Here is a 10,551-nt window from a genome sequence, read left to right as displayed (position 1 = left end):
CTTCAATCGCCTCTGCCTCTTTGAAAGAGCCAATAGTTGTCAATTGCAGCAAGGTTACAGGGTATATTTAGGGTTAACTAGGACTCAGAAACAACTATTATATGGTCAGAACATGTACGGAAAAAATATTTGAATTAGAAAAATGCGCGAACAGAGACTGGGCGTTGACATGGCAAATGCTTAAGGTATCCATTGATATATTAAGAGAAATATTTTGTAGAAAAATAATTGAAAAATAAGAAGCACACGAAGCACAGTTAAAAAATGATTGAGACAATGAACCATAATCAACACACCCGAAACTAAGTGATTAAAGATAAAATTAGAATATCGGTTATGAATACACGTAAGGAAGATACTAAAGGGATAATTAACAATTAAAATTATTTCTTAAAAAAAAGATCCTACTCCATCTTCACTCCATTTGGAATGATTGGCAGATAAATTAAAAAATTTAAAATAATTAACAATGTCCAAAACAGTGGCGTAGATCTTTAGACTAATTCTCAACAAAAATGGACATAATTTAGTAAATCGGTATCCGGAGACCTGTGAATATTAGCATTTTATAAGAACAATTAAAGTGTCTGAGGTACACAATGAAGCATAATATTGTAAAATTATTCTCAAAAAGACGAAAATCGAGATTTAAAGCTACTAGTTTAAACAAGAGATCAAGTTTACTACCTGAAGATACATGTGTAAGGTATCAACAACTTTAAAATATTGAAGGTATATTTACCAACGGACATCAAATAGCCAAAGAATAATAATATCCACCGCTGGGTGTGTAACTATTCCGTAGATAGCCTAATTGCGTTTTGTATATCCGCTTCCCTCTGTGCTTATAATACCGCACAGTGAATCGCCTAGATGTATCCAAGTGGCAGAGCCGCAGCAGTAACAGAGGCAGGTGAAACTATTGTAAATTAAGGGTTTGCTACCTGATCCTTGTCGGTAGGTCGATATCTTTACTGGGAATTAGCAAGGAGCTTTGATCTAGACCCGAGAAGGAGTCGCCAGCATTCGGAAATTTGCAGTTCAAGCAAATAAAATCAATTTTTCCTTTTTTCAGATAGTCAAATAATTTTTTTTTGACACTTCAACATCGAAGAAGGCTAATTGGCTAAACACATCGCACTTTATGCAGGAAACAGCGCCCGGTCATCCTCTGGAAATTGGCTTATTGCACTCGAGGCAAGCACCCATCGTTAGATATACGTACTAGCCGCACGAGACCTGTCAAACCTCGAAACTGAAAAACAGTCCTTTAATTACCAAGGACCGAAAAAGTAAACAAATGCAACATACATACAACACTCCGAACACAAATACAAACACTGAAATACAATACAAAGAACAAATTTGCCTAACAAACAAGTGGTGGCAAGAATAGAACAAGGCGAAGCGGTTATAACGTCAAGAACCGAATTGAATAATCACATAAATATAAATTTTTAAAAGAATTTAATTACAGGTACTTAAAATTTGTAAATATAAATAATTCTCCTTGCGAATTGAACTTTTTGACAGCACGTATCTACATTGTGACGTATTCTTCTTAGATATTCGATGTTATTGTAAATAATTAATTTTATCAATTTAATTTATTGTTTTAAATTACAAAAAGTTTGAACCAGATAAACGTTTTCTAGTATTTTTTCTTTAGTTTTTTTTAACTTTCCAATGGATATTGCATTTAGTGTAAATGTAAGTTAGGAGGAAAAAAGTGAAAAAAATTTCGCCGTTGTTTCAATTGAAGTCGATTGAGTACAATTGCGAAATGAAATCGTCAATAGACAATTCTGGTGAAACGCAATTAAATTCGAACATGGTGAAATGTACAGGTACTCAATTTCCTATTCAAACACTCGTGCGTGAATTGAGTCAAATGGCTGCAATTTTAGTGAAATGCAGATATGCAATAGAATTATTACACCGTTATAATGCATTAGATTGTTTGGCGAGTTTGTGAACCAGTATATGGAAGTCAATATTAACGACCTTCAATTTAAAATACATTTTTAAATAGTTTTTAATTAAAAATTATGTTAACATTTTAGAATTAGTTTGTTTCACCTGGAAATAGCAAAATTGTAGTTATTTCTTCACATTTAAATTAGCATCTAATTTTTCTTTGAAAATTTTCAGTTTTCTTAAAAAATAAACCTTTGGTATAATAATTATAGTTTTGACGTCTTTAGTCTTTTGTCTTGTGTTCTTGAGCCGAACATTTAAAGTGAGGGCGCAGTCCCATGGATGTAAATTAGTAGAATAGTTCAACAGTTTTTACTAAGTAGGTGGCTACAAAAGCTCCAGCAGCCTTCTCATTATTCTAAAGTGTTCCACTATTCTACCCCTCACAACAAAATGATATCCTTGGCATGTCCCTACGATATCTCGGCAGGATATGGGATATCCTGAAAAATGTCCCAAAAATCTCCCGGGATATCCTTGGCATATTCCATGGATATAGAGATTTCCACCCCGTACGATATGCACTCAATGTGCTGGTCGGGATATACACAATTTTGGCAATGGAATCCAATATTTCTGAAATGCATATTTATTAAAATATGTAGAGTACCTGCAAACACCAAGATTCACAAACATACGTTTGACAAAAAAACCACTTTGTACAAATCTAGACTATTCGGTTTATTTCAAAAGGCTATCTCAGTATAATTAGAAAAAAATTATTAACGCAAATAATTTTCATAACTAATAACAGCCTACTTACGATAAAAAGATCGCACTTTTCAACGCCAAAATCAGTTCTTATAATAGAAAAAATTGAACTAATATGCACCGCGTTGATTCGTATAATATAAATGACAATTGATTTATAATTTGGCACGCATATTCGAGAGATTGTTAGGTTTTGTTAATGTGTCACTTCTTACTACGCGACAGTTTTCGCACACTGATAGCCATGATGGAATTTACCCGAAAGTAACTTTAGATGGGAATTTACCATTATTGTATTTTATAATGTTTTACTTTGTGTAAAATCTCCGGAAAAATAGGTAATAGTGCTAAATCATTTCTTATTTTATTGACACGATTAGATATAAATATAATTGGCAGAAGATATACCTGAATTTCCAATAATATACTAAATTATAGAATTGGGATATCTTGAGAACATTCTTGTCATATAAAATTGGGACATTAATGATATATCCTGATGATATTCTGAGATGTCCTTGGGATATTCCAGGGATATCGAGATTTCCGCCCTGCACGATATTATTTGCAATATCCCTAGGATCTCCTGGGCTATTCCCAGGATATTCTTGGAGATGAATGGAATATCCCGCAAAATATCATGCTGTGAGGGACTAATCTACCCTCATGGGACTAAGCCCTGGTACATTATCGGAAATCTTTATATTTCTTGAACACTTGCATCTTCTTTAGTGCATTTTTAATCGGATAATTTTAAAGAACTCTTAAGCCCACTAAGTCCACGGTTTTCATATATCTAAGCTTTATATTTCTGCTAACATAGCTATGTAGAATGGTGATATTTCCACGGTACACACATTTTTTAGTTATAACCAAGTTGTTATCGGAGTATTTTACACCGAAAGAAGCAAATATTCTAAATTTCTGGTACCGACAAAGTGTTGAAGTGAAAATTTAGGAATATATTTTTTTACTTTTATGATATTTTAGATTAAGACTTCATTTACTTTTTATGTATCCACATTTTTTCAAGTGAAACCAATCAAAATCATTTCACAAGGCAGCCTTTATATTGTTTAGAATTGCAAATCGTAATTTCAACACTTCCAATTCATTTCAATTGAGCATTTTTTATAGGGCTCGTATCGTATTTTGTAATCTTGCAAAATACTTATTTGAATCGCTTGATTGTTAAAAATGTTTGCCAATCGAAATTTACTAGAAAACGTCAATCAAGGGCTTTAGAACCCTTCTTGCAGTTGACATAACGTGACTGCGATTGCGCGCTTCCGTTAGGCGCGAAATTTAAATACGTAGAGTATTGACTGACAATTATTAGCACAGCAAGTTGGTGTTATAAATTACAATTATAATTATTTTCTAACTAAGTGGGCTAATAACGTAAATGAATATCGGGTTATGATTGTTGTTGTACCATTTTTGCCACTTGTTGTGGTTCCTGGCCATAGTGGAAAAGCTTTGCATTTATATTTCCTTTTTGTAACGAGAGTTGAAAGAGAAACTCTCAAACTTTCACAATCTTTAGTTTTCACTTTTTCCTACCTATGTTCAATTAATCCAAGATATACAGATCACCAGTCCCTCTTACTCCATCATTTGGAATTTTTTCTAAAATCTGCCGTTTCGTGAATGTCGTCATATTGAATAAATAAATATTAATTTATCAATAAATGGAAATAAGGCCGAGAAGTAGACGGCAAGAAACTATAAGCTTCGTGTAGTTTTCAGTTTCTAAGAAAAATTGCAAGTTGTGTATTATGATAATCTAGTATCTATAAATGAAGAGATTCCTAAAACAATAATGTAGAGTTGAGCTGCTCGGCTGATGACGAGTTGCGGAAATGTCAGAGGAACACAGCGGGTGGTGGGTCTTCCCTCCATGTTACTACCTTCTCTGCTGGATAACATTGTTCGCTAATTCACAGTACTGCTTTGTAACTAGTTTTGCTTGTATGTGGCGTTCTAGTTTTTCCTTGGCGCTTCGCTATGAAAAAATAGAAATGATGGTAAGTGAGAAAGGTAAAGAATTGGTAGTTCTGGATGAATTAAAATTTAGATTTACAACTTTACTCAAAGGTGACATTCAGTACTGGGCATGTACAAATAAAGATTGCAATGCTTGTCTGAAACTTGATAGTTCGAAAAAAGTGGTTGAAATTAAAACTAAGCACAACCGTGAGGCAGACAGCTTAAAACGTCTCAATCGGCAAAAAATGAGTAATTTCGCGAAAAAAAAGCAGTAGAAGATGATTATTTAGATGTGAAACCTTCCAAAATTTGGAATGATGAAAATCCATGATAATGATATTGAAATGGTGAACACTGAAGACGTTGAGCGTTTTCGAAGAAACCTCTGTCTAGCTCGAAGAGGACTTCTGCCAAAATTGCTAAAAACAGCGATTCACATGTAGGATACTCTTGATTCTATACAAGTAGAAACTAATAAAGGAGAGAGCTTCTTACTTGTTAATTATAAAATAAATAAAGTTACGATGTTCTCTACAATTCTCAATTTAACGTTTTTATTTCGAATAGCAATAATTTTTGTCGATGGGGCGGTTTACAGCTGTCCAAAACAGTTTCACATTTGATTCAAGTTTTCAATCTGAATTTAAATCCATCCAGAACTAACAATGCTTTAGCTTTCTCACTTACCATGAACTCCTTTTTTTGTATCGAAAAGAGAAGGAAAAACTGGAATGATACACAAAAGCACCCCTTGACAAAACTAGTACTAAGTCAGTGCTGTCAAATAACGAAAAATTGCCACCAACCTCTCATGTTCAGATTTGATTTTTATGAATGACGACCCTTAAAGAGCATCTGCCGTTCGATGGCTAGCGTTGAGTTCCGGAGAAGGTAGTAAGCATGCAGGGGGAAAGCACCACTTGCTGTGTTCCCCTGACCTTTCCGCAACTCAAAATCAGCCGCTCCCTACAAATCTTTTGAGCTGTCTACTGATAATATTATTTGTCCATTTGGATTCAATCACAAGAGTACCGATTTACTTGTAAGCGTAACTTTCACATTTGGAAATTCCATTCCGTGAGTTTCTGTCCATTAACAAATTACATAATCTTTAGTTACGTTTCTCATATTAAAAGTTATTGCTGATAAATTTAGAATATATTTTTCCAAAAATGTTATCATTCCCAAAATTCTGTTTGCGTCATTTTTGCTTGCAGGAGTAGTAATTTCCAAAATTGCCATTTGCAAAATTTTCGACTACCTGAGTTCCATCTTGTCCTATTGGGTGACCCAGAAATTTTACATTGTTTCAATAAAATTAACATTTTTTCTTTTAAGTTTTACTTCCCATTTCCTAGCTCTTTCAAAAACTTCCAGTAAAATTTTATCATGTTCCTCTTTTGTTTTAGATCATACAATAATTTCGTTCGTGTATATTTCTACCCCGTTCGTATCTCCAAAAACTATCTTAAAAAATCTTTGGAACGCGCCCGGTGATACTTTTAACACAAACGTTAATTTGTTGAACCTGCAACGACCGTAAAGTACCTTGAACGTTGTTAATTGCGATGATTCTGAACTTAACAGAATTTGATGAAACCCTGACTTTGCATTTAATGTTGAAAATATATTAGCCTCTGCCATATTGGCAGTGATCTCCTCAAAAGTTGGAAGATTATCGGGATCGCGTTCAATTGCGCTGTTAAATGCTTAAGGGTCAATGCAAACTCTAACTTTATTACCTGGATTTTGTTTAATTAAGAAAGGACTGACAAATTCGTATGATTCATCTCCATTCCCTATTCTCTTAAATTCCGTTGTCAGCTTTATCATTAATCCGGTGCAGTGTCAGGCCTATAATTAGATTTAAGTTTGAAAATAAATGGTTCACCTTTTATTTCCTCTATTCCTTGGAATACATCCTCGTATTATATTGTCCATGTTGTACCCTCATCGTGCGAGAAGTTGTCAACCCTTCGTACAAGGTCTGTTTTTGTTGACGATGGTAAACCTAAAACTATCCAACCTGATTTTTCGAATTTTACTATGACTCCATCTAGAGCATACATTTTACCTTTTTGTTCTACTCTTACCACAAATTGACATGCTATCTTCAGGGGCGGTGACCGAAGGCCGACAACCCGAAGTTTTAAGTATATAACACAACTGAAGTTGACGCGTGCCACACTATATGGGGTGGGTAGTTGTAGATGAAATATTAGTGATCAGAAATGATTCAGATTTAGAGGACGTGTCATTCAGGGAGACAATCCCGTTGGGGAAGTCTTCCAGTCGACAGAGATTATACAGATGGACGCCGAAGCTCGGCGTAGTAGCCTTACCCCCATGTTCCTGAAGTAATGCGAAAGCGGGTTCCGGGAACATCGGTTGGCAGGAAAAGAGTTAGGTTTTAGTGGGTAGGTGCCTCTTGCGGTAAGTCCCACTCTCACCTTCGTTCCTTGTGGATATATTGGACTCGTAGTCCCAAGGTTCGAATGTGGCTGGTGCATGAGCATTTTTCCGTTTTACTCCTTTAACAAAAATAACAACAAAAAACTTCAGGGGCGAGCCTCCGCAATTCTTACTAATAGAATCTAAATTGGATTTCAATTCAGTAATTTCTATCGTACTGAGAGTAAATTCTAAACCACTATTTTTATTAGTCAAAATGTTAAAACTATCTTTGGTTTCGTTGGAATTGATATTGCCTAACATCTTTGTACGCCATACCCTGGCGAAGTGACCTGGTTTGGTACACGCCTTAAATGTTGATCTTCTGGCTGAAATCCTATTCATAGCGTGCCGCTCGAATCTGCACCTGTAGCATTATTCGTTCTATCCAGTTGCTTTTCTGTCTTTCCTTGAGCATTTTCTTTGCGCGTATGTTGATTTTTTCTCTCCTTAGCTGCTTGGCTGATATTCTTTTTCTCTGTATATTCTGCAGCTCGGCATATATCTTTTACAGTTTCTAAAGCTAGATTATTTTCCAGAAAAATTCGATTCCTTGTACTTTTGTTAAAAATTTCACAGACTATTTTATCTCTAATGAGATCGTTTTTTAAGTCTCTATAATCACAGGTTTCTGCTATCAAATCCAATCTCCCGATGCAACTTTTTGAGTTACCGCCTGTAGCATGTGACTTCTATTAAATGCAGTAGACAAAATAACACGATAATAAATTTTTATTGTTTAATAATCGTAAGTAACCACGAGAACAATAGAGTACATGCAGACCGCTCGCGACGTGGTTAGAGAGAAATTGAATTTTTATCGCAAACTGTAGTCAATCCAGACGTTTGAATTTTAGGTTAATGTCACTTTCAGATTGTCAACTTGATCCGTGTTTTTTGCAAATGATTTGCTAAAAAAGATTGACAGGCTGCTTAAAAATCTAGAAGCAGTTTAAGAACAGTGATTCATTAAATTGAAAATAATGCAGTTATAAAAACAACTTATAATGCATATTTTTATTTGCAGTAACAACAATATTTCTAGATAAAATAGAATTGGGGATACATGTTTCTTTAATCTGAACGTTCGAAACTTTCCAATACAAGAAAATATTTTTGTACTTAGGTACTTGAAACTTGTCACCCTTCCCCTTCTACGTTCATTCCCTAGGAAGCCACCATCTGGCTGTTTGTCTCAGAATCGCGATACGATCCTGAGCGATATCTTGGGCTTTTTATACTCAAACGATACAACACAAAACCAATACTCGAAACTCAGAAGACGATACTGATACGAGAGATAATATCATATAGAACGGTATCACTACGTGCGTTCATTTCTTGGTCTTTAATTTTTTGCCAATTTCTCATGCGAATAAATTTGAAAACCCACTCAAAATCTAAGTCCTTAAAAAAAATTCGAGACTCAAAACCTCAACAAAACTTGTTTAAATATATACAAATTAAGGAATTATTTTTTATCCAGAGGAGGAAATTCTCAAGAATAAGGTCATTGAAAAATAAAAACTAGTTTTTTTGTGAACCACCTTAATTCACATGCTGTGACAGATATTATAAAAAATTAATTACTGCCAATCAAAATATGTGGTGCAATTCCACATTCCGTTTTTACATTTTGATCCTAATGAGAAGGTATTGGTTTTAGTCAGTTCCACAAGAGCGTCAAAATCCAAAAAACCAAAAAAGGGTACATTAAAACAACCAATCCCGACGCAAACGCAACGTGTAGTTCGTCCACTCCTGCTCCTTCTATCCTAGAATGTAAGCAAGACCGAAACATTTAGGCAAGATACTTCGCACTTCACTCTTCCTTGGAGAGCGATCTCTTGCCGCAGATGACCTTACGCGACAGAAGCCACAGTTGGAGGTGAAGGTTTCACCTCTGGATACGTTTTTAGAGCTAGCAACCTTTGTAAAATTTTAGAAGGAACAGTGTTTACGGACCAGATGAAGTGATCACAGGCGAACAGTCTTTTGCATCTGACTCGCGATGGACTGAGTCTGATGCTGGCAAGCCGGGATTTTGTTGAATTGCATAAGAAATGGATCTTTCATGCCTCCAAGGCAGCCAATTATCAGAACCACAAGATGGACTTTGTAGGATGAATTATTTTATACTTTTTAGTTTATTTAAAACTGATTTTTTATTCTTTTAATGAAAAAAACGTGATTTAAAAAAAATGTTATTTAAATTATTTTCTAGTTTTTAATCTGGTATGCACGTAATGTAGCAATCAATATTAGTCATCTTGATTAAATAATCACATAAATTAAGCAACTTTTAGTTTTATTTCTTTTTCTTTTCACTTGATCACTTCTACGTACGTACGAGCGAGCATTTATAAGTATACTATATATACCTATATGTATAGTTGTTAACTTACACATTGTGTACTGCTGTGTGGAAGAGAAGTATAACGAATGAGATATAAAGGAATACAGAATAACTTCTATCGCCACTCCACTACTCTCCCTTCTATTCTTTTGTATGCCTGCATAAAGGTATGCGATGCGCATCTCTCTTTCTCTCTCTCGCTGTTACAGAAATGTGATCTTATTGTTGAATCTTACGCTTCTTAAAACTTTCATGTTTGATATTGCGTTATTTAACTTTTCGATAATTTTAATTTGCTTCACTTTCAAAACTACGGAACTACAGTATTATTGGAACCATTAAACTATAGGAACCATGTTATATTAAATTTCGATATTTCCAAATTCTGTGTTAATTTCCAAGTGTTTTTCAACCGTGGAACCATGGAACCACCGTATTTTGTTTATAATTATATATTTGACATATTCACATTTGATTAAAGTCTCTAACTGATCAACTATGGAACCAATCAGGGACGTACGTAAGGGGTGGTAAAGAGGTATTTAAAACACCACTAAGGTTTTAAAAACTATTATGCAAAATTGTATCATTATATGTTATTTTGGTAATTTTCTTATAAAAACATCTCTGCTTAAACATATTCGAAACTTTTTTTAAAATTATTCTATGATACATACACTGATGTTACATCACACCAAACACTTTCCACAATTGTTTTCAACTGGCGATCTTCTTAGAACGTTGAAATGATAAAATACACCCAACACCTCAAGCATTTGATTGAACTACATTATCCGCATCTTCCTCCTTATTTTCATATATAAACTCTGCTTTCATGAATAAGCAATGAAGCAAGTTACAACCATAGCGAAAACATGACATCCACATGTCCCAATTGTCTCAAAAGTTATTCACGACTAATGTATGATGAGAAATCCATCGACAAAATTCAAAGATACCTGAGGCCAGCGGGGTGACACGATTTTCGCTTTTGCATTGGAGGCGCGTGTCAGTTTTGTGAAGAGCGGCGAGTCGTGAAACATTGGCGCCACCGCTGCTATTCCCGG

At 34.7% G+C, this 10,551-nt stretch overlaps 1 protein-coding gene across 7 annotated transcripts in view; it reads right to left on the bottom strand.

Annotated features, from left to right (window-relative positions):
- Positions 1-10,551, bottom strand: part of LOC117168706 — a 172,461-nt gene that overhangs the window by 82,920 nt on the left and 78,990 nt on the right. Inside the window, exon 6 of one of the 7 annotated variants that reach the window (XR_004466543.1) lies at positions 6,569-7,208. The exons of 5 other annotated variants lie outside the window; for them this stretch is intronic. Coding sequence is in view for 1 of the 2 variants with exons in the window: in XM_033354408.1 (XP_033210299.1) it covers positions 4,672-4,693 (22 nt within the window). In the remaining variant the exon portion in view is untranslated. Of the gene's footprint in view, positions 1-4,392; positions 4,694-6,568; positions 7,209-10,551 lie in introns of those variants that run through there. One more of the 7 variants, XM_033354408.1, reaches the window with a different exon arrangement.

Source organism: Belonocnema kinseyi, chromosome 3 (assembly GCF_010883055.1).
Source record: "Belonocnema kinseyi isolate 2016_QV_RU_SX_M_011 chromosome 3, B_treatae_v1, whole genome shotgun sequence".
In the NCBI taxonomy this organism is placed as follows: Eukaryota; Metazoa; Arthropoda; class Insecta; order Hymenoptera; family Cynipidae; genus Belonocnema; species Belonocnema kinseyi.
The sequence above is the reverse complement of the archived record's forward strand: the minus strand, read 5'-3'. Positions and strand labels throughout refer to the sequence as shown.